The sequence below is a fragment of the Mesocricetus auratus genome, unplaced genomic scaffold, assembly GCF_017639785.1.
Source record: "Mesocricetus auratus isolate SY011 unplaced genomic scaffold, BCM_Maur_2.0 Super-Scaffold_100022, whole genome shotgun sequence".
Lineage (NCBI taxonomy): Eukaryota > Metazoa > Chordata > Mammalia > Rodentia > Cricetidae > Mesocricetus > Mesocricetus auratus.
Window position 1 is genome coordinate 37,946,068 of NW_024429203.1, and position 23,414 is coordinate 37,969,481.

The following is a 23,414-nucleotide window of genomic DNA, read 5'->3' on the forward strand; positions in this document are numbered from 1 at the left end:
ACAACCCACCAGGGTCAGTTTTGTATTTCTTTCAAATCTAAAGCCAGGGAAAGAATCCCTTTTTATTCAAGGACCAGGATTGGGGAAGATTAGCTTTCTTATTCTATTTAGGTCTTCATTTGGCTTGATGAGATCCTTATTAAGGAGGGCAATCAGCTTTGCCTAGTCTACTCATTCAGCTGTTAATCTGAACCCCAAAACACCTTCACAGACAAACCCAGAAACCATCCTAGACCAAATAAGTAGGTACCCTGTAACCTATTCAAATTGACTTTTTTGGGACAGCAGCAGGGGGGTGGGGTTTCAAGACAGGGTTTCTCTGTATAGCCTTGGTTGTCCTAGAACTCACTCTGTAGACCAGGCTGGCCTTGACTTCAGAGATCTGCCTGCCTCTGCTTCCTGAGTGTTGGAATTGAAGGTGTGCACCACCAAATTTCAAATTTACTTCTAAAATTAACCATCACAGTGCCTCATTGTTATCTGTCAATACTATATATTGGGCACAATACTAGATTTATATATTCATTTAATTCTGAGACCATTTCTGAGGATGACCACAGAAATACTATTTTTAGTTACAAATAGGGGCTGGAGTATAGCTCAGTGTAAAACATTTAACAGCATGTGTGAGACCATAGGTTCAACCCCTAACATCACCAAAATCCTGGCATGTAAACATCAAACAAGCAGAACACCCCTGTCATTTGCAAACAGGGCTTGTAATACCTGAAAGTTTTCAGTGACTCACCTAATTAATTACAACTTGTAAAAGGACTAGTATACAACTCTGCAGCTCTAAAGTTTCCTGATAAAGTTTGTTTTTCCATGGCACACTTGAGTCTAGACTTAAACTGACCTCCTTTTTTTAAAAAAAAAATCATTATATCATTGTATTTGCTACTTTTCTTCTTCTAATTCTTCTCTTCCCATTGATCACCAACAGAAGAAGAATTATGAGCGACTTCAGAAAGCTCTGGATAGTGTGATGTCCATCCGGGAGATGACCCAGGTATTTTGCCTTCTCTTTGCATAGCTCAATACCCTCTCCTGCTTCTAATTCACAGGACTATGGTGAAGATTTAGAGAGGCTACTCAAATTCATGTTTTCTTTATGTTCCCTTTATGTACCTTCCCAGTTCTTGTCCTCTGTGTTGTCAGCTTTCTTACCCTAATTCTCTTTACCCTTAGTGTCTCTCTCAACTTTATTCTTGCTGCAGATTCCTTCATAAGTTGTTCATGTTTTAACTTTTTTTTCATAGTTCTTGGGGAATTAGAGAAGCTAGGAAAAGACCTCTTCCCAAGGTTGGGAGGGTGAAGAGGGTGCTTGGACATAAGGAGCTAGATCCAGGGGCTGCATCTTCTGTCCTTCTAGAGGTGGGGCAGCCACATGAAGCAGTGATCATCCTTTGACTCAAGGCTGTCCCTCACCAGATTTCCCCACCCCTCGTCTGCAGTCTCTGCATGAATAGACATTCATTTGTACTCATATTTACAGGTGGGCCTCTTCTCAGCAAATCCTATATATCACATGCAGATTATCACAGAAGGTACACCTAGAAGGGATGATTTACTATTAGAAAGACTGTTTTATGTGAAGATTTGCCACAGGATTCTTTAGCCTAATCTTTGGGGGACATTGATTTTATTTATTTTTTGATTTATAAACAGCATTTTTAGAGCTGTAGGAGTTGCATAAAATGAGGGAGACCCACCTGCATGTTGTTTTGTAAGCATCTTCAGTCATTTTCATATTTATAAGTCTTGCTAACTTAGCTGGACCTCCTTAAGGGTGGGAATCCCTTTGACTTTGTTCTTCCAATTGCTTATCTTGCCTTGGGTCCCAGTAGTCGGTAGAGAGTGGGAGGGGTCCTTCCTCTCCTGGGAGATAATCTTACGGCTGTTGTCTTACAGGGCTCATATTTGGAAATCAAGAAACAGATGGACAAGCTGGATCCCTTGGCCCATCCTCTTCTGCAGTGGTATGGATAGAATGGCTCAGGCTTCATAGGGGGTGGGGAAGGAAAGAGTGACAGGACATGGATCTATACCTTCTCCTAGAGGTATTTTAGCATTCTCTACAAGGTTCTAGATTATGACTCTAATTCTTGTTTTGCTGACAAGCCTTGACTTGACAGTAACTACACAGAGGTCACACGTTCTAACATGGTTTCTCAAGTTCTCTTCAATATTCCATATTTCCCCGAATGTTTTTCTTACATCTTTTCATTATAAGAGTTTTAAAAGTATGTGTATTTGTCATGTACAACATGCATTATGTAATGGCTCACTAGAGTTTTTTGAGTGCTAAGATATTGCCCGTGCTCAGCAATTTTTAAAAATTTAATGTTATTAACTATAGTTGTCATTAGTAGGTTTTGAGGTTTTCTTATAGTGTTTATTTCAGCTTAGTTTTCTGGGTGTCCAAAGAAATTCATCTCTACTAGCTATCTCCTTCCCTGATGAAGAGTGGATAGAGCCAGATGCACTGTTGTTTCCTACTGCTAGCAAAAAATTGGACTGTTCCATTACTCTCTCTCCCTCCTGCTCATTTCTCTCTTGTTACATGACAACTTACCTTTCTATTTTGCCTCCTTCCAAGTCAGCCCCTGACACTAAGAAGCCAGTGCAGTAGATTATCCCTCATACACAGCATAAGTAATTACCAGACATAGACTTTCTAAAGTAACATCATAAGTTAGGTTGAGAGCCTGGGGAGCATGATCCCTGGTACTCACAAAGAAAGCCAGGCATGATAGCATACACTTGTAATCGCAGCACTGGAAGGAAAGATAGACAGGTCTCTGGGGCTCACTGACCAGCCATAGTAGTCTAATCAGTGAGCCCCAGGTGCCAGTTAAAGGCTTGTTTCAAAAAACAAGGTGGACATTTCCTAAGGAACAACACCTGAGGTTGACTGTGACCTCCACAGGTGCATATATATGTACACCACCTGCCCAATGCACCCTTGCATAGTTACACACAACAATTTAAACAACCAGCTGGGCGGTGGTGGCACACGCCTTTAATCACAGCACTCCAGCACTCGGGAGGCAGAGGCAGGCGGATCTCTGTGAGTTCGAGGCCAGGCTGGACTGACAAGCCTCCAAAACAATACAGAGAAACCCTGTCTCGTAAAAAAAAAATAATAATAAAAATTAAACAACCACAAAATAAGTGCATAGATGAGGTACAGAAAACACTGTATCCACTGTAGGATATAGTGTTCTTGTTGAACCCTCACTGTTGTATGCCTTTGTTCTCCTACACTCGTTTAGCCTATATACAGCCTAATCTGTCCTTGACTCCTGAGAGAGGTAATTCTAATTTCTTTTGGTTTCTTCCCTTCAATCTATATAGTGTCTATTTTTCCATCCCTGAGATCCTTTAGGATTCCTTTGAGCTCAAGCAGGTTGGCTCCTGAGCCTCAGTTTTGAGACTTTAAAACACAAACACAAGTTTAACCAGTTTTGATTCAGACCTCTGTCTCTTAATTGGTAACTTCTGACACTCTTTTTGTTTGTTTGTGGTTCTTTTGTTTGTTTGTTTTCAAAGCAGGGTTTCTTTGTGTAGTCCTGGCTCTCCTGGAACGTGACTCTGTAGACCAGGCTGGCCTCAAATTGACAGATCCATCTGCCTCTGCTTCTTGAGTGCTGGGATCAAAGACGTCTGCCACGGCTCTCTGGCTTCTAATACTCTTTTTGCTCCATGCTTTTGTCTCCCTAGTTGTATCAGTTCCCCCCAGACCCTTGTTTTAGCCGTTGGTAGCTTCCTTTTAAAATCTATATAATTATATACATAATTTCTATATAAGCATTACCACTTCAAAGAAATATCAGCTTTGGCCTGGAAATAATCACATAGTTCAGACATTGGCATGTTATTTGCAGTACGTAGATTAGAGGAAAGTTGCCTTTGCAGGATAACTTCACCACATACTTCTCTTTTTCTGTTTCTTCCCCAGGATAATTTCTAGCAACAGGTCACACATTGTCAAACTACCTCTCAGCAGGGTAAGTAATTTTTCTCCCACTGTAAGCTTCAAATTTCTAGTTAGGGGCAAAGAGGAGCTCTATGCCCACTAACTGTATTGGTTCCTAATTAGCTTGGTTGGTACTGTCTGTCCTTCAGCATATTATTTTTTCTCTCTTTTTTGGGGGGAGGGGGTTTGTTTTTTGGTTTTTCGAGGCAGGGTTTCTCTGTAACTTTGGAGGCTGTCCTGGAACTCGCTCTGTAGACCAGGCTGGTCTCAAATTCACAGAGATCCACCTGCCTCTGCTTCCCAAGTGCTGGGAATAAAGGTGTGTGCTACTAATGGCCAGCTTATCAACATAGTCTTTGAGCCTAAACATATTTCCCTTGTTTGGGGTTAGTGTAACTCTAATTTGTTTCTTGCCAACCTTTCCCTCCCTGATCTCTATTTCTCTTCTGTTTTTTATCCCACCCCCACCCTGGGCAGCAGCTGAAGTTCATGCACACCTCACACCAATTCCTCCTGCTGAGCAGCCCTCCTGCCAAGGAGGCTCGGTTCCGGACCGCCAAGAAGCTCTACGGAAGCACCTTTGCCTTCCAGTAAGGATGGTGGAAGCTGGGCCACAGCAGGTGGGATAGGATAGTGGGGCCTTGAGATATGTGAGTTTTGTTTTATTAAATGCTACTGTGGTAGGTGCTATAAAGGTTAAAATGCTACATGTGACATGGTCTTTATTTTTAAACTACTTATGAAGTAGCTGAATAGAAAGAATATTTACATGTTAAAAAAAATAAGAAGGATAGCCGGGCGGTGGTGGCGCACGCCTTTAATCCCAGCACTCCAGCACTCGGGAGGCAGAGGCAGGCAGATCTCTGTGAGTTCGAGGCCAGGCTGGACTGACAAGCCTCCAAAACAATACAGAGAAACCCTGTCTCGAAAAAAAAAAAAAAAAAAAAAAAAAAAAGAAGGAACAGATTGGAAGAATAGAGAAGAAATCCACAATTTATGCCTAACTATGGGAGGGAAGAAAGAGAACAGTATTAACGGTAATGTAGAGGGCATCTTAGTGCTTCTTTAAAAAATACAATGTTACCTCTAGACCAGAAGCTGTATTTGAGATCACTGATAAGTTTATTGAATTTATTGAATTTGAAGCATCAGGAAAGTAGGCAAATGAAAAAATACTGAGTCAGTAGTTGAGGATTTAGGATATGGTTAGTTGAAAACAAGAGATGTAAGGTTTAACCACACACACACACACACTCCTACACACCTTGCTATATCTGTGAACATGTCAGTCATTAGGTATGTCTATCTATCTACATGTACTGTGTGGGTAAGGAGGTGGTAATGGCAGGCTTGGAAGTAGTCCTAGGAATCTCATCTCATGAGGGGGGGCATACATTCTATCCTGCCTTACAGTGGGTCCCACATTGAGAACTGGCATTCAATCCTGCGCAACGGGCTGGTCAATGCATCCTACACCAAACTACAGGTGAGGCTGTGCCCCTTTTTCCTTTCTTTTCACTCCCTGCTTCGCTCAGCTTACGATAGTCTGCTCTAGAGTGCTTGAGTACCTATCTGTTCATGCCTCAGAATCATCATGCCTAGCTTACCTTGAGAAAAATAGATCCTACCTACAGACAAAGTTGACATTGTAAATATAGAATGAATGTGGCTGTTGTATATTTTAAGTTGAGCTGTGGTTTTTGGTTGTTTGGGGAGTGGGAATTAAACTGTTATGACAGAGACCTTCCATTTTGTGGCTATTCAAGTTGTTACAAAGACTTATTTCATTGCCCTGAGAAACTACTGGGAGTGGTTTTTGTTCCTCTTCCTGCTACCTTTTCCATAGTTCCTTTGTTTGAGAATCTGAAAATATGTGAAGGCTTGAGGTCATAAGTATGAATGCTGAGGCGGTGACTCAGTGGCTCTGCTACTCCCTATTCTCCTAGGCATTAATCTTTAGTATTTTATAAGCACGCAGTTTAACCTAATCTACTTTTCAGCCAATCAGCTTTTCAAGAGTAGGTGCCTATAGTTATTTGAATGAGTGAGAAGGTAGATAAATGGAGGAACAAAGGACTGCATAAGTGTTATGGATGCCTAATATACAGCCATGGGGGGCCCAGGCTCATATATTCATCCTGGTGTTTCCCTGCAAGCTGCATGGAGCAGCCTATGGCAAAGGCATCTACCTGAGCCCCATCTCCAGTATTTCCTTTGGATACTCAGGTAAGCAATACTCTTTGGCCACCTTGACTCTATATTGCATCCATTTGTGAACACATGATCTGTGCTGTCTCCTCTCCCATCATGGATACTTGGTCTTTGTCAGCGCCCTCCCCAATCATGAATACCTATTCTGTCTCTTTCTATTTTTCTCTCATTAGAAATTTAGATTACGAGTCAAGGGTAGTTATTGTAAAAAATGGTACTTTTATACAGTGTAAGTAACTAAGCCCTAGGGATAGATTAATGAATAAACAGAAAGCAAAAAAAGCTTTTTGTAGACCAGATTTGTTTTCTTTTTTCAAGACCAACTTGTGTAGTTCATGCTGTCCTTGAACTCAGTGTGTATACTAAGATGACTTTGAACTCCTGATCCTCTTAAGTACTGGAATTACAAACATGTGCCACCATGCCCATATAAACTACATTTTTGATATGAGCAATTACAAATTATGTGAATTCATGTGTGAATATTCTTGAATGTTGAGGTCTTAGAATTTGCTTATATTTTGGGAGATATTATTCTCTCTCTCAACTACCTTTTAAATTTTAAATGATCTGTAAACACGCTATTATAATAGTTATATTGAGTGAAAAAAAAGTGCTTCATTCAAGAGACATGAATGAGGTCCAGATTCTAAGATGATTCTAGCATTATTTAGCTCAGAAAAAGAATTGAAGTTGGGGACACTTTCAGTGTTAAAGGTTTATGTTTCTCTTTGGTATGCTTTTTTTCTTATTCAATGGAGTCTGTCTAAGATACAGCAAACCAAGTAGTTGTGTATCCACTATAGGAAAGCAGTTATACTGGTATTTTTTATAGATTATTGTTTAGTATTTTCAGTAATTATAGCCATTATAGGAATAAAAAAATCCTTATATATAAAATCACAGAACTAAGACAGGCAGTAGTGGCACACATCTGTAATCCCAGTACTTGGTTGGTATGCAGAGGCAGGCAGATCTCTGTGAGATAGAGACCAGCCTGTTCTACAGAGTGCATGCATTCCAGGATGGCCAAGGATGCACAGAGAAACCGTGTCTTAAAAAGACAAAACAAAACAAAAATCACAGAGTTGCAAAACTAATAATCTAGTTATGATGGTGTGTGTCTGTGTGCGTGCATGCTTGCTTGCATGCGTGTGTGCATGTGTGTGTGTGTTTTCCCAGATATTCAGGAGGCTGAGGCAAGAGGATCATGAGTTTGGGGTCAGCTTGCACAGCTTACTGAGATCTTGTCTCAAAATAAATTCATAAAATGCCTAGAAATGTAGGTCCATGGTCCATGATAGAGTGTTCTTCTTCCTTCCTTTCTTTTTTCTTTTTTTTTTCCGAGACAGGGTTTCTCTGTGTAGCTTTGTAGAGCAGGCTGGCCTTTAACCGCCTGCCTCTGCCTCCCAAGTGGTGGGACTAAAAGTGTGTGCCACAACCTCCCAGCCAAGTGTTTCTTATCATGCATGAAGCTTTAAGGTCAATCTTCAATACTACCCAAAAAAAAAAAATTAGAACCTTTTTTAATGAACAAAGGCATCAAAAAAGAAAAGATGATGATAGGTAGAAAGGAAAACCAGTGAGCTAATACAGACACTGTAGGGCAGGACTGAAAAAGTCAGATGATTCTGCTGGGTATGGTGACTCATGCCTTTAATCCCAGCCCTCAGGAGGCAGACAGGAGGGTCCCTATGAGTTCAAGGGCAATTTGAGTCACATAGCAATTTCTGGGCCGCTCTTGATTACAGAATGAAACACTTTAAAAAACCAAACAAATTAACAAAATGAGGGGCCAAGATGAAGCCTAGTGGTGCAGTCCTTGCCTAGCATGCAGTGAGGCAAGGAGACAGAAACACTGGTAATAGATCCAGTTAGTTTAAGAAGAAGGGGCTTAAATATGAGCAAAAGAGCCAGCACATCTACAAATGTACCAACTTTTCTCAAGCTTAGGAGAAAAATCTATGAATGTTCCATCAATAATCTGAAACTTTATGACAAAACGCCTAGAAAAGTGGAAATTAATAAAACTGACTAAAGCCGGGCATTGGTGGCGAACGTCTTTAATCCCAGCACTCGGGAGGCAGAGGCAGGTGGATCTCTGTGAGTTCGACACCAAGCCTGGTCTACCAAGCGAGTTCCAGGACAGGCTCCAAAACAATACAGAGAAACCCTGTCTCGAAAAACCAAAAAAAAAAATTTGCTGGAGAGATGACTCAGTGGTTAAGAGCACTGACTGCAGCCGGGCAGTGGTGGCGCATGCCTTTAATCCCAGCATTCGGGAGGCAGAGGCAGGCGGATCTCTGTGAGTTCGAGGCCAGCCTGGTCTACAGAGTGAGTTCCAGGACAGCCTCCAAAGCTACAGAGAAACCCTGTCTCGAAAAACCAAAAAAAAAAAAAGAGCACTGACTGCTTTTCCAGAGAACCCAGGTTCAATTCCCAGCACCCACACAACAGCTTGCAACCGTCCATAACTCTTCTGACCTCTGAGGATATGCACATCCTGCACAACTATATACATAAGACTTTATGTAAATATTTATTAATAAATAATTTAAAGTGTATTTTAAAATTTCTTAGTCAGGTGTGGTGGCATACAGTTGTATCTTAGGGAGCTGAGACAAAAAGATCACAAGTTAACAGTCTTCCTGTGCTAAATAGCAAGGTCAAGGATGGCATGGGCAATTTAAGACCTTATCTCATTTTTGTTTTTGTTTTGTTTTGTTTTTTAGGGTTTTTGTTTTGTTTTGGTTAGGTTAGGGTTTTTTTTGTTTTGTTTTGTTTTTTGCTGTTGTTTTGGTGTTTTGTTTTGTTGTTTTGAGACAGGGTTTCTCTATAGCTTTGGAACCTGTCCTAGAACTTACTTTGTAGACCAGGCTGGCCTCGAACTAACAGAGATCCGTCTGTTCTTGCCTCCTGAGTGCTAGGATTAAAGGTGTACGCCACTGTCCAACCTTATCGAAGTTTTTAAAAGAAGGACCAGTCTGGTAGTGGTGCACATCTTTAATCCCAGCATTTTGGAGGCAGAGACAGGTGGATTTTTGTGAGTTCCAGGCTAGCCTGGTCTAACAGTGCGAGGTCCAGAACATCTAGAACTGTTACACAAGAAACCTTGAATTGGGGGATAAAGTTCTAGTATACAGACCACATGGTGAAGCATACAATGAGTCCAATCTCAAGTGATATTAAAAAAAGGTATAGGTCAATACAAAGCCTATTTAAAAAAGCAAGCAAATGCTATGATGACTCCATTGAAGAAATCCCCCCCCATCCCATGTGAAAACTATGTAACCTCTAGAGGGAAATAAAATAAAAAACCAAAGCGACATTATTTATTACCCATGTAGAGTAACAAAAATTAAGAAATCTGATAATACCTAATTATTCCAAAGGCTGTAAAAATCCACAGGATCTCCTTTACTGCCTGTAGGGATATGAATAATCAACCATTGTAGGCTACCCTTGAACTCACAGAGCTCTGCCTGCCTCTACCTCCCAAGTGCTAGGATTAAAGGTGAGCATCATCATCACCCATTTAGGAGACAGGTTTCTTAAACATTCATTTATTGTGCTTTGTGTGCACATGGGTATGTATGTGTGCACATACATCATTTGTGCTTTTAGAGGTCAGAGGGACCACTGGCTGAAATCAGCCCTCTCCTACTATGAGTGTTCTAGAGGTCCAACTCAGGTCATGAAGCTTGGTTACAAGTAAGTGCCTTTTTCCACTGAGCCATCTTGTCAGCCTGGGAAAACAATTTGATTTTGCTTTATAAAGCAGCATAGTTTATCTCTTTGACCCAACATTTTCATTTCTGTATATGCAAACTCATGTACATGTATAGGAATGCTCACAGTAAGATTGTTTACAGCAGCAAATCTTGGAAATAGTTCAGATCTTCATCATTGGAATAAGAGACAAATAGATTTTGATATAATCACAACAACAGCATAGAAAATCTTAGTAATACTGATTAAAAATAGGCAAGTCAGGCTGAGGAAATGGCTCAGTAGGTAAAAGTGCTAGACATACAAGTCTGATGACCTCAGCGCTGCTGTGGAGACTTGGTGGCAGAAATAGGAGAATTGCCTGAGAACTTCAGGACCAGCCAGAGTAGAAACAATAAGAAACCTCGTCTCAACAAGGTGGAACTGTCAAGAATTGACTTCTGAAAATTGTACTCTGACCTCTACACATGGACTGTGGCATGTGTGCACTTGCATTCAAATACATGATAAATAAGTAAATACTAAAAAAGATAGGCAAGTAGCAGAAGATTGTGTAAACTTGGGCATAGTCATAGGTGTGGACTTGATGGAGAGTGGGTTTAGGTCTGGGGTCAGGAGACAGGCGGCTCTCTCTTGTGGTTGGATGAGAGAGAGCAGCCTTGGTGGACCCTTGGAGAGGGAACTTGCAGCAGCCATCTGCTTCTTGTGTAAGTGACTTCTCCCCGAATAAAATTATATTTAACCTATACTGAACCTATTCCTGTGAATCTTGATCCGTGCATCCACAGTCAAGGACACATTGTCATTGCCCTACTAGTTTTATGTTTTTGAACTTGAATCTCATCTCATTAGCATGAGAATTTTAACCTGCATCATATAGGGAGGTCTAACTCCCCAGGCACAGGAAACAGAATGAGGACATCAAAGCCAATGCACCTCTAATGCTACAGTGAATCCTTGACATGTGGAGAAGGCAAAATGTTCTTTTACATTGCTCAAAGGTAGACAAAATCAAACTTAACAGGGCTATGTGCGATAAAAGCAAAATAAAAGTGAAAATATGAAAGTTCTAACCCTGGGCTGGGGATATCATTCATGGTAGAACACTTGCCCAGCATATGTTGGGCCATAGCGTGAGTTCTTGGTGCTGCAGAATAAACTACTTAAGTTTCAGGGCAACAGTTCCTCTTAGACATGTCACTTAGAGTCAGAATGTCTTGAAGTAACATGTCTAATCTGTACAAGGTAAGTGCCCAAAAATGAATCTTCTGCTGTGTTCAGGTCCAGAGTGGAAGTGGGATTGAATTTTGACTTCTTTGTCAAGATTTTCAGGTTTTTGTTTGTTTTTTTGGGAGAGGAGCAGGGGGCTGTTTATTTTATTTATTTATTTATTTATTTCTGGGTTTTTGAGACAGGGTTTCTCTGTATATTTTTGTAGACCAGATGGCCTCAAACTCACAGAGATCCTCCTGCCTCTGCCTCCTAAGGGCTGGGACTAAAGGCATGTGCTGCCACCACCCATCGGATTTTCAGTTTTTATCTTTGTTTCAGCCTGAACATTCCTCTGGTTAAGTTCTTATTTTTCAAGTAATCAGATTCTCCTAGCTTTTAGTTCCCATGTTCTTACCTTTTCATTCCTCAAGCTTTCTTTCTTTCTCCTTATTTTTCTTTAAATCAATAGGTACTCTCGAAAAAACAAAACAAAACAAAACAAAAAAGCATTATATCATACTGTACTTTCCAAATGGCAGGGTTATAGATCCAGACTACATAGGATTTTAATAAGAATTTGCTATTGATCCTCTAGTCCAATTCCTTACTATTTTATGGATAAGTTGATATGTAGAAAAGCCAAACACTTTCTTTAGATCATACAGCTTTGAGTAGCAGAGAGATATAACTGAAATCCAAGTCTCCTGACTTCTAGGCCATTCTCTCTGTCTCTCTCTGTCTCTCTCTCTCTCTCTTTTGGAGACAGGGTTTCTCTGTATTGCTTTGGAGGTTGTCCTGGAACTTGCTCTGTAGATCAGGCTGGCCTCGAACTCACGGAGATCCACCTACCTCTGCCTCCCAAGTGCTGGGATTAAAGGCATGCGCCACCAACAACCGGCTGTTCTCATTATTATAGTAACTGACAAGGGGACACTTTGTTTGAATCACTGGGTTTCTGGGATCCCAGAAGATAAATAAAAACCTTTGTAACACTGGGTGGGTTGTATGCAAATGTCCCACTTACCATTGTTACTCTGGCATTTGGTCAACTCTCCTGTATACTTCCTTCTTAGTCTACTCTGGTTTTCTGTTTCTTTTTCCTCAAGGGGTATCTTTGGGTTGGCAGAATGGGCTGTGCTTAGAGCATTTGATCAATGGCACTGCAAATAGCTTGGTCATGAGTGTCTGAAGAAATTAGGGACAATGAATGGATTGGAAATTTTCTTTATTCCTGTTTAGAAATTAATTCTGACTGGATGGTAGTGGCATATGCCCTTAATCCCAGCACTCAGGAGGCAGAGGCAGACAGATCTCCGTGAGTTTGAGGACATTCAGATATACAGAGCAAATTTCAGGACAACTAGGGCTACACAAAGAAACCCTGCCTCGAAAAACAAAAATGAAAGAGAAAAAAAATTAACTCTGGACACAAAAGTATTCAGAGATTATTCTAAGCATCAAATAGTGTAGTCCAAGGACAAGAATGGAATAGTCACTGAATCAGTATGAATGGGACAGTGCAATAGGTTTGAGACAGGACAAGAGTTTAGTTACTTAAAGTGCCACCTCTAAGACTCACCAAAGAAGTCATTCTTTTCTCTTTTTTTTTTTTTAAGATTTATTTATTACATATACAGTGTTCTGCCTGCGCGCCAGAAGAGGGCACCAGATTGAATTGTAGATGGTTGTGAACCACCATGTGGTTGCTGGGAATTGAACTCAGGACCCCTGGAAGAGCAGTCAGTCAGTGCTCTTAACCTCTGAGCCATCTCTCCCGCAGAAGTCATTCTTTCTTCATCTCCTGCCTGCTTTCTCTGAAGTAGAACCTGAATGGGAATTTCTCTTAGAATCTTGCCATTGAAATATCTAGACTGAGATCATGATATTTGAATGCAGAGTTGAGCCTTGTTCAGGATGATGAAGAAGGTGTCCTACAGGAGGAAGGGATTGGCAGTTCAAGCTGAGTTTTGTTCAGGCCATGAATTTACCATGAGATTATAGTGTAAGTGCATGTTGAGTTGACATCTGGTTTGCTCAGTGAAGAATTTCAGTCCAGTAGTTATCACCTCCCACTTGTATACAATGTCCATTATAAAACCAAGATAGGCTGGTGAGATAGTTCAACCAGTAAAAGTACTTGATACCCAAGCCTCATGACCTGAGTTTTATCCCTTCCATCTTTTAAAAGTAGTCCTCTGAGCTGGGTGTTGTAACACACATTGTCTTTGATCCCAGCACTTGCAGAGGCAGGTGTTCTTTATGAGTTCAAGGCCAGCTTGGTCTACATTGTGAATTCTAGATCAGCTATGACTGGAAAGTCAAAACCCAAGCAAAATCAAACAAAATCAAATCCCAAATAAATAAAAACAAAACAATAAAGCCCCAAAAAGTTATCCTCTGACCTCTGTATGTGCCTGCACTCACATCAAATGCACATAATAAATAAAATTTAAGTTTAATCATACGAGCAAGGGAAGGAGATTCAAGACCATGATTGGGAAAACCACAGACAACTGACCCAAGCTAGTGGAAGCTCACAGACTCTGAACTGACAGCGGAAGAACCTGCATGAGACCGAACTAGGCCCTCTGAATGTGGGTGACAGTTATGTGGCTTGATCTGTTGAGGGGGCAGAGCTGGCAGTGGAACCAGGACTTATCCTGGGTGCATGAATTGCCTTTTTGGAGCCTATTCCTTATGGTGGGATACCTTGCTCAGCCTTGATATAGGAGGAGATACAGACTTTGTTGATTCCCAAAGGGAGGACTTACCCTCTCTGAGGATTGAATAAGGGATGGGATGGGAAGGAGGTGGGAGGGCAGGAAAAGAGGATTGGGAGAACTGGGGTTGGTATGTAACATGGAAAAAAATTAATAAAAAGCTTCTCCAATGGGGAAAATTTTAAGTTTAAATCTTGGCAAAACCAAGATTGAAAGCAGAGTGAAGTAGAATGGTGAGATTGGAACCCTGTTTATGGCTTGTATTGATAGCGTCATTTTCATATTTTGTCCCATCTTGTTGGTTACACACCTCTAATTGATAAGATTATGATTATGAGAAGCCTGGAGACAGACTGAAGTCCTGTCTTTATGTCAAAAAGAGTTAGGAGGAGAAGGCATATAGGTACTATTTGATACATAAGCAAAATTCCTATTTCATTCTTTACAAACACACCTCTTCTATAATTGCTAAGCATAGTAGAGAAAAAAGAAAAGAAAAAGAAAAAATCTTTTTTATTAGAAAGTCAGGCATGGTCGGGGATTGATAATATAGCCAGGTGTTGGTGGCGCACCCCTTTAATCCCAGCACTCGGGAGGCAAAGGCAGGTAGATCTATGTGAGTTCGAGGCCAGCCTAGTCTACAGCGTGAGTTCCAGGACAGGCTCCACAGCTACAGAGAAACCCTATCTCAAAAAAACCAAAATAATTATAATTATAATAAAAGCTGGGCATGGTGGCACATACCTTTAATCACAGCACTTAGGACAAAGAACCAGGTGGATTTCTGAGTTTGAGGCCAGTCTGGTCTACTAAGTGAGGGCTGTTACACAGAGAAACCCTGTCTCAAAAAAAAAAGAGGGGGTGGTGATGGTAGAGAATTTATGCACTGAGATAATAGAAATGAGAGGGAGTTGGCACTTTCTAAAGGTAGAATTCTTCAGTGTGGTTGCCATTGTGAATATCTGTGGAGAGTCAATATGGAAGGGCTCTGCTTTCCTTTTTATCCTGAGTCGTAAATCTTTTGTATAACTTTAAAACTATTGTGGTTACTCTGCTTGCTTACTCCCAACTCAGGTCTCTGGCTTGTCATTTGACTCTGAGGCATTGGTATCCTACTCTGCTGGGCCCTTCTTTCCTGACTCGTGTGTTAACCTCCCTGAGTTAGAATCCTTCAGTGCTTCCCTGGCGTTCTTAGAGGATCAACTCCAGTTGCCTTAACAGCCCATAAAGCCTGCCTGAGCTGGCCCTAGTTTACATCTTTTATATCTTTTTTTTTTTTTTTTTTTTGGTTTTTCGAGACAGGGTTTCTCTGTGGCTTTGGAGACTGTCCTGGAACTCACTCTGTAGACCAGGCTGGCCTCGAACTCACAGAGATCCGCCTGCCTCTGCCTCCCGAGTGCTGGGATTAAAGGCGTGCGCCACCAACGCCCAGCTTTATATCATTTTTTGCCATTCATTATAATGTATGCAAATTAAGTCCTGTGAGCCTATCTGTCTTTATCCTTTCCATATTCTATTATACTAACTGTCCCTAATTCTGAGATCCTGAGTCTTATTGCACCAGGACATCTTCAAATCTCTGGGTTAGGCTAGTTCCCCTTCCCTGGTTCACATGGTGGTCTATAAGCTCACCATCTCAGCCCTTACCATACTGTGTTGTAATTACTTATTCCTTGCCTGCAATCTCCAGCAGACTAAACTCTGTGTGGAAAATAGCTTGTTTATTCACCACTGTATCGCTGTCTCTAGTTGGTATCTGGCATATAGTAAGTCCTTCCATAAATTAAATATCTAAGAAATGGATGAATGAACTGAGTTTGTTGTTCTGTGACAGGAATGGGCAAAGGACAGCACAGAATGCCTTCCAAGGATGAGCTGGTCCAGAGATATAACAGGATGAACACCATCCCCCAGGTATTGTTTGCTGGTTCTGTCTGAGTTAGGACCTTTCTCTGGATCCTGCTAAAAATAATGGATGGGAGAACAGTGAAGCTAGGGCCATTGTAGATCATTTAACGGCACTGGGTATATTGTAAAATGATCTTAACTTGGCACTGGGTATATTGTAAAATGATCTTAACTTGAGTCATATATTACATGAAAGCAGTCATATGAAAGCAAAGGCAGGTGAAATGAAAGAGATGACCATGGACCCATCAGGGTAATTACATGTAAGCAAACATTTGGAGGGTGGCTGGGAGCTCAGGAGACCAGTTCCTATTCTTGTCATCCGCACCATCAACTAACCAGCTTCTTGAGAGCAAGCTCTAACATTTTATCTTGTTCTGCTCTCCTCTGCCTCTTTCTCTTTCAGACCCGATCCATTCAGTCAAGGTTCCTGCAGAGTCGGAATCTAAACTGTATAGCACTTTGTGAAGGTATGCAGTTCACCCAGTTCATGTTTTTTTGGAACCCTGCCCTTTATTTCTGATGCCTCTTTGGCACATGATTCAGCCAGAAGTTATATCGAAGCATCATGTCCTCCTCCCCTACCTGGATGGTCTTAAGCTTTATCTCTGTGACTTCTGGTCCCTCTTTTCCCAGTGATTACATCTAAGGACCTTCAGAAACATGGAAACATTTGGGTGTGCCCTGTGTCCGACCATGTCTGCACCAGGTTCTTCTTTGTGTGAGTCTAAAAGGAGCCCCTGGGATTACCTGTAGAGTGAGGGTGGTAGATGGTGTGTGACTGTTGAGGATGTCCATTTTTGTTGTCTGAGTCCTGTCCCTTGCTAATTTAGCTGGCACTGGGACTTTGCCTTTTAGGGATAAGGACACATCATTGGGGTCTGTGCTGAACTGATCCCTTCATCCTGACTTTGGGGTGAAATGGTCACGTCTTGAAACACTTCTGCTGGCAGACATGATTTGCTATTCTGCTTCCCCTTGTGCTCACACTTCCCCTGTCTTTGGCAGATACGAGGATGGGCAGGTGGGCGATGCCAACATTAATACTCAGGACCCCAAGATACAGAAGGAAATCATGCGTGTGATCGGAACTCAGGTTTACACAAACTGAGGGGGCCCCAGCCCTCGTACCACCCTGTTCCCCCAGGATCCATCTGCCCTTGTAAAAGGGCTCAGGAGCAGCAGGTGAGGCTGCCCTGAGAAATGTCAAGGGCCAAGAAATGGATAGAAGAGGCAGCCTTCATGGTGGAGACTGATCCAAGAACCACTCCACATTCGGATGGCCCTGACTGACTCCCACCCCTGATTTGCCCAGTTGACTTCACCCTGTTTGTAAATAAAACAATAAAATGGAAGGTGCTGTGGACTGGATATGATCACTGTGTTCTGCCTAGCCTTGGCCCAGCACCTAACTGAGGCCCCAGATAAAGGGTTGTGTTGTGGGAGTGGAATATCCTCAAAGTTGGGACTATTTGTGTTTCCTAAAGTAAAAGATGTCTATTTAGTTTCAGTTTTGTGTTCTACAGGTATGTCAGTATTTTTAATCAAAAGATTAAGTAAAGAGGGGAAGTTTATCAGTTATAAATGAAACAAACAGGAGAAGAATACCACAGATGATGGTTACTGAAGATTTAAAAGGGTCTTTAAGGCCAGAGCAACTTTGGTTTTTTTTTTTTTTTTCCCTAAACCTTCAGGACCAGCTGCTTTCTTACACAAAATCAACCCTGTCTTTTGCTTTGTTTCTTAGAGGCTGGGCCCTTATTCTTTCTCCTGCCTGGCTTTTAGGATAAGTGGGGTAACGGGTAAATTGGCAGGTATAGAAAGCTGGGTTCTCTAACCTGAAGTCCTTTAAGAGAGGCTAGTCTAGGACTGTGGATATAGCTCAGTGGTAAAGTGCTTGCTTAGTATGTGTGAGGGTCTAAGGTGGCCAGAGGCTGTCAGGTTTGGAGTGGGAACTCACCAGAAGTTGGAACTCCCTAAATAGGAAGGTGTTCTGAAACCACTGCCTTTCTTTAACACTGGCTAGCTTTGGAGGATTGGGTTTGTGGTGACCCCAACCATAAAATTATTTCATTGCTACATCTTTTTTTTTTTTTTTTCGAGACAGGGTTTCTCTGTATTGTTTTGGAACCTGTCCTGGAACTCAATCGGTAGACCAGGCTTGGTCTCAAACTCACAGAGATCCCCTGCCTCTGCCTCCCAAGTGCTGGGATTAAAGGCGTGTGCCACCACTGCCCGTCTTCATTGCTACATCTTAACTGTAATTTTGCTACTGTTATGAACTGTAATGTAAATATCTGATAGGCAGGTGGTCTTAGGCAACCCCTGTCAAAAGGTTGCAACCTACCTTGATAACTCCTGGTCTAGAGTCTCACAACCAGGTCCCTCCAACTCCAGAACCTGAGCTCTTGTCATTCTATATCCTAGAATTTTACTATATAGCCCTGGCTGACCTGGAACTCACTGTGTAGACCAGACTGGCCCCTAACTCAGAAATCTCCTGTCTCTCCCTCCAGGGTGCTGGGATTAAGGGTGAGCCCTACCACACTGGGCACCTAGTACCTCTCAATCAGCTGATGCCCCATCTGGACCTGGGTTATAAAACATTTTTGGCAGTTTCAGAAACTAAGAAAATTTTCCTACTTATAAACATTCCAATACCTGCCATGCAAATGCTAGCAAATGGTGGAATCAGAAGGAATGAAAAACTAGTTTTGTTTTGTTTTGTTTGCTCCAAAAGCTCCAATAGCTGAGCTATCCTTGTGGTATCATTTTGTTTTGTTTTAATAGCACAACAGACTGGATAGTATAATCCCAGCACTTGGGAGGCAAAGTCAGACAGATAGATCTCTGTGAGTTCAAGACAGATCTCTGCAGCCTGTTCTACAGATCAAATTCCAGAACAGCCAAGGCTACACAGAGAAACCCTGTCTGGGGGGGGTGGGGTGAGGGGGTGGGGGGGGACAGCACAACATGGTGTTTTTATATATATAATTTTATACTTCTCTATTAAAAAGCTGATCTCAGAAGTTCATAGGCCTGATAATTTAAAACATGAGATTAAAAAATTCTAACCAGAGCCGGGCAGTGGTGGTGCATACCTTTAATCCCAGCACTTGGAGGCAGAGGCAGGCGGATCTCTGTGAGTTCAAAGAGCCTAGTCTACAGAGCTAATTCCAGGACAGCTAGAGCTAGGGCTGTTACACAGAAAACCCTGTTTTGGGGGAAAAAAGAATTCTAACCAGAATCAAGAATGCTTTCTGAAAGCGGGGTCTGTGGCTCAGCCCTAGCACCTCTGCTTAACAAGTATAAAGCTCTGGGTTCATTTCTCAGCATTGTAAGGAGGAAGAAAAGACTCTGACAGAAGAATGCCCTCATTGCAGAGAGACTTGCTTGGTAGCGGCCTGTGTTTCAGGAGAGGTGTCCTCTCACAGCTTGGAGGGAGAATGGAGGGCCTGGCTACTTCCAAGGTGAGAGGGCTGGGGTCCACGAAGATGTGCAGGAGCTACAAGATGACATTCTTCACTTGGGCCAGAGCTCTTACAGCCCATCTTCCACTTATCTGGGTGTAAGCAATCTCAATTCCCTCAGATCTACACATGCTTGAATAGGGATAGGGCCAGGAACAGGAACTGTTTTCCTCAATTAGTGCCAGATGGAGAGTATATAGCTGTGATTTTGACCTCAAAACTCAAATACTCTTTGAACTTCATTTTCCCTCCTTTCCTGGTAGTTTTCCATAAAGGCGGGTGTGGCCATGACTCAGTTTGTGGTAAGGATGTGGCCATCAGCTGGGGAGGAGAGGAGCTTGTTTCTGACTTTAATTCTAGCTGGAAGGAGCAGAGTCTGGTGCTGAGTCATTACTGGTTTTTACAAGCTCACAGCATTATTCTGGGTAGACATCTAGGGAGATCTTGGCTTCTTTCTTATAGGTGATGGGGAGGCAGTTCTGTGGGTCACACAATTCCACTGCATCCCTCCCACCCCAGGAATGATAAAAGGGTAGGCTTCAGTTTGTTAGAAGAGACACTGACTCTGGAACACAGGACTTTCTCCAAATGGAGTGTAAGACCAGCTACCCCCTCACCACCATAGGGCCAGAGATGATACCCTTTAACACTGCAAAAAATGGTTTTACACAGGAGATAGCCTACAGTCTGTTTAGTTCTAGTTGTTCTTGGGATGATTGAGTGCAATAGCCAGCAGTCTGTAAGGACAGACACAAAGATAAACACATCTAAGGAAAAAGTAGGACTTCTTTGGAGAAGGGCATGTGATCCATTGCTTCTTAGTCTTTTTTTCCCCCAGAATATTTATTAAGGTTGCTTAATAAACAATTTCTCACTTATTTTGAAAGTCCCTTATTGGAAATATAATTATTCTGATGACAAACAGCAGTCACAATGATCATTCTGGACTTCCACATTGGATGAAGTCTATTTGTACTTCTGAGGTAATGGTTTTATTATTTCTACAGTGTCTGGTTGCCCCTGACCTAGCAGTTAACCTGGGGATATACTTATTTAGAATGATATAAAATTATAGAAGAGGGAGGGAAACTCAGTGGTCTCAGACCTTCTGAGACAGAGGTAATTGTCCCTTCTATAAGGAAACCTTATTGATAGGCCATGCGGCTTCACTACTTGGATGGCTTTGCTGGTGGATGTCATCTTGCCCATCATGACCCTCTTGGTCTTCCAAATCTTGATTGACACCCCATCCACAGTTTCATCACACAGTCGTTGTCTCAGGATCATTCCCTTTCTATCCTCCTTGGGATGGAAGGTGTCGGACTATATGCTCAGAAGGACTTAAGGTAGGTTCTACTGACTCTCCAGTTTGTATACTACAAATGTAGGGAGACAGGGGAGCACAGGACCTCTCAGGAGTAGTTGGCTGGGTAGATTACACCACTCTAAATGACCTTTTTTCAGTGAGTTCCTGCTGTTGTGGGATAGAAAAAAAGTTGGAGGTCATGTTGGGTGACAAGGCCTCCTTGGCTGAGATAGAGCTTTACAGTGAGTAAGGACTCCATGCTTATCTCTTCCTGCTTCTCATTGCTGATGCAGCATTTGCAAGATACTGGGAAAGCCCAGACACATAGTTTCATTCAGAAAACTTGTATTTTCTGGAATTACATTCATTTGCTGAATACTGAACATCATGGAGAGGCCCTTTGTACCTAAGCTGACTTTCCTTGTGAAGCTCAAATATTTCTCCTACTTGAAACCTTTTCTTTTCCAGAGACAACTCTTTTTTTTTTTTTTTTTTTTTGAGACAGGGTTTCTCTGTGGCTTTGGAGGCTGTCCTGGAACTCGCTTGGTAGACCAGGCTGGTCTCGAACTCACAGTGATCCGCCTGCCTCTGCCTCCCGAGTGCTGGGATTAAAGGTGTGTGCCACCAACGCCCGTCGACAACTCTTTTTCTTTATCAACTCCAAAAATCCATCATTTTATTCTTTCCGGGGTTTCTCTGGGGGAAACTTTGATCTAACATTGTGATAGAAGAATTTTTTTAGACATCTGAAGAAGGCATGGCATAAAAAGGCCTACTGGGTGTGGTGATAAATACCTACAATCTATGAATTCAAGATCACTGTGGGATATTGAATGAGACCCTGTCTCAAAATAAGTCAGGTAGAGGCAGGTAGGGCTGAAGTCTTAAGTTCTGCATTAAGCCTGATGTTTAAGGCTGTGGGCAGCTTTGTAGTCTGTCTTGTCCTCAGAGATAGCCCTTCCATTTCCAGAGACCAAGAGGTCAATATGGGACACCTTAGAACCCCGACATTTCAGCAGGGCCAAAGAATATTTTTGACTTATTCTTCTCTGAGAATGCCCATTGAATTTTAAGAACTTTTAAGCCATTAAACCAGATTCTATGATCTTTTGGCCAAAAATCTGCAGTAAAGTGAGTGACTCTCGAAGCTCACTCCCCCAATCAAATCAGTGAACACAAAGGAAGGACTTACTTTAGGCTGGGTGAGGGGCAGTGTCCTTCAGCCCTGGTTTCCTGTAGTTTGGGGCTGCTGTAGATCAAAGGAATGCAGATTCAGAGGGAAGGCTCAGAGAAAGCAGGTATTCAGAAAGGTGCTATGACCTCTAAGACTAGGAGGAAGGTATCTATTCCACACTGTTGAACTCATTCACATACAATAAACTGACCAAACTCCACCCTGTGAAATAGGAGTTGTCCTCAAGTTACTTTTAACGGACTGTACTTGTTTAGTTACAGGTATAGTCATAGGGCTAGTGATTAAAACTAGAACAAAGATAAGATACAACCTTAACTTATTCTTCTATATCAGGCTGACTTCTCAGCAAAAGCAAGACAGTAACTTTTGGAAAGCCACTATGACACATTTTGTCATCTAATATGAACAAGACAGGCTGTAGCCTGCCACTTCCATGCACCCCATTTGTATAACTGTCACATCACCAAAACCTGCAGATGCCACCATTTCTCCAGTTTAATGGATATTTGTGTTAATCATGGGACCATACCCAGTTTGGCCTCCAGTCCTACTTTGGTCTCCTAAGAGCCAAGATCACAGACTTGGGCACACTTAGCTTTTTACCTGGATGTGTGTGTGTGTGTGTGTGTGTGAGAGAGAGAGAGAGAGAGAGAGAGAGAGAGAGAGAGAGAGAGAGAGAGAGAGAGAGAGAGAGAGAGAGACTGAATAAGAACCCTAACCTTGGATGGCCTAGAGCTCACTGTGTAGCTCAGGCTGACCTTTGACTCTACAGTGTCTCCTGCCTGGGCCTCATAAATGCGGGGATTACAGGTGTGAGCCACTATGACTCCCAGTTAGATTTAGAACTTTGAGTGGCAGTATGCACAGACACATTTAGAAAGTGGCAACATTGTATCTGCTTTTAAAACTTCGCTGAACGAAGACCAGTGTTAACAGATTCAGCTTGAGAAATACTCTGGTTAAGACTTCAATTGGGAAATTAGAAAACACCTTGTAGGAAAAAAATTAAGGAAGGCTCCTATACTGCAGATTGAAATACATGACTGAGTCGAAAACCAGTGCTTACTCCTGCATAGATATTCGCTGTGTGATGGTCAGTTTTGCACTAATTACCTTGGATTGGTTTTCTTCTCCAAGGCACTTAACAGGGCAGGATTCGAGACCTAGCTTGAGAGTATTAACATGGCCCCACACTTACCGTTTCTTGTTATGAGGCCGCGCTTACGCTCCAGGAACAGGCTCCTAAGTCCCCCCTACCAGGTCTCTAAGACTACAGATTTCTGGGAGACAGCCCAGACCTCCGACCACCCCACATCACATCACCCCAGCTTCCCGTTCCGCTCAGCCTCGGAGGTTGCGTTGGGGCGGGCACCGGGCGGGGCTGGAGGAATGTCCTGGGACCTATAAATCTGGGCACCGCCCTGATAGTCCAGGGCAGATGGGGCGACCTGGGCAGAGTGCCAAAAAGGGAGCCCTATAGAGTCGTCCAAGTCCTAAGGCAACAGGTGGCCGTGGCGCCTGGGGATCTGGGATAGTGGTGGCCGTGGCTCCGAGGGCGGGCCCTGCTTTCTCACCACTTCCCCATTGGCCATCAGAATAACTCATGCGCAATTTTGGTCTTCTGTGTCCTTCCGCCACGGAAGGTAGTCCTCCCCAAAAGGGCAACCTGCCTGTCCCGCCTCCA

General features: G+C 42.4%; 1 protein-coding gene and 1 long non-coding RNA gene across 8 annotated transcripts in view; one reads left to right on the forward strand and one right to left on the reverse strand.

Moving 5' to 3' along the window:
* Nucleotides 1-17,114, forward strand: part of Parp6 (poly(ADP-ribose) polymerase family member 6) — a 36,055-nt gene extending 18,941 nt beyond the window's left edge. For 4 of the 7 annotated variants that reach the window (XM_040729807.1, XM_040729803.1, XM_040729804.1 and 1 more), the window contains exons 15-24: nucleotides 944-1,009; nucleotides 1,912-1,979; nucleotides 3,962-4,010; nucleotides 4,457-4,569; nucleotides 5,393-5,465; nucleotides 6,136-6,205; nucleotides 15,686-15,765; nucleotides 16,166-16,229; nucleotides 16,396-16,480; nucleotides 16,768-17,114. In XM_040729807.1, the coding sequence (XP_040585741.1) occupies nucleotides 944-1,009; nucleotides 1,912-1,979; nucleotides 3,962-4,010; nucleotides 4,457-4,569; nucleotides 5,393-5,465; nucleotides 6,136-6,205; nucleotides 15,686-15,765; nucleotides 16,166-16,229; nucleotides 16,396-16,480; nucleotides 16,768-16,870 (771 nt within the window). In that variant the 3' untranslated portion in view covers nucleotides 16,871-17,114. Of the gene's footprint in view, nucleotides 1-943; nucleotides 1,010-1,911; nucleotides 1,980-3,961; nucleotides 4,011-4,456; nucleotides 4,570-5,392; nucleotides 5,466-6,135; nucleotides 6,206-15,685; nucleotides 15,766-16,165; nucleotides 16,230-16,395; nucleotides 16,481-16,767 lie in introns of those variants that run through there. The other 3 variants (XM_040729806.1, XM_040729808.1, XR_005870273.1) reach the window with 2 other exon arrangements.
* Nucleotides 12,340-23,396, reverse strand: LOC121133435. Its single transcript, XR_005870274.1, has 3 exons — nucleotides 22,929-23,396; nucleotides 21,728-21,784; nucleotides 12,340-13,062 (listed from the first exon to the last, which is right to left on the reverse strand). It is a non-coding gene; the product is annotated as an uncharacterized LOC121133435 (long non-coding RNA).
* Nucleotides 23,397-23,414: the final 18 nt, after the last annotated feature.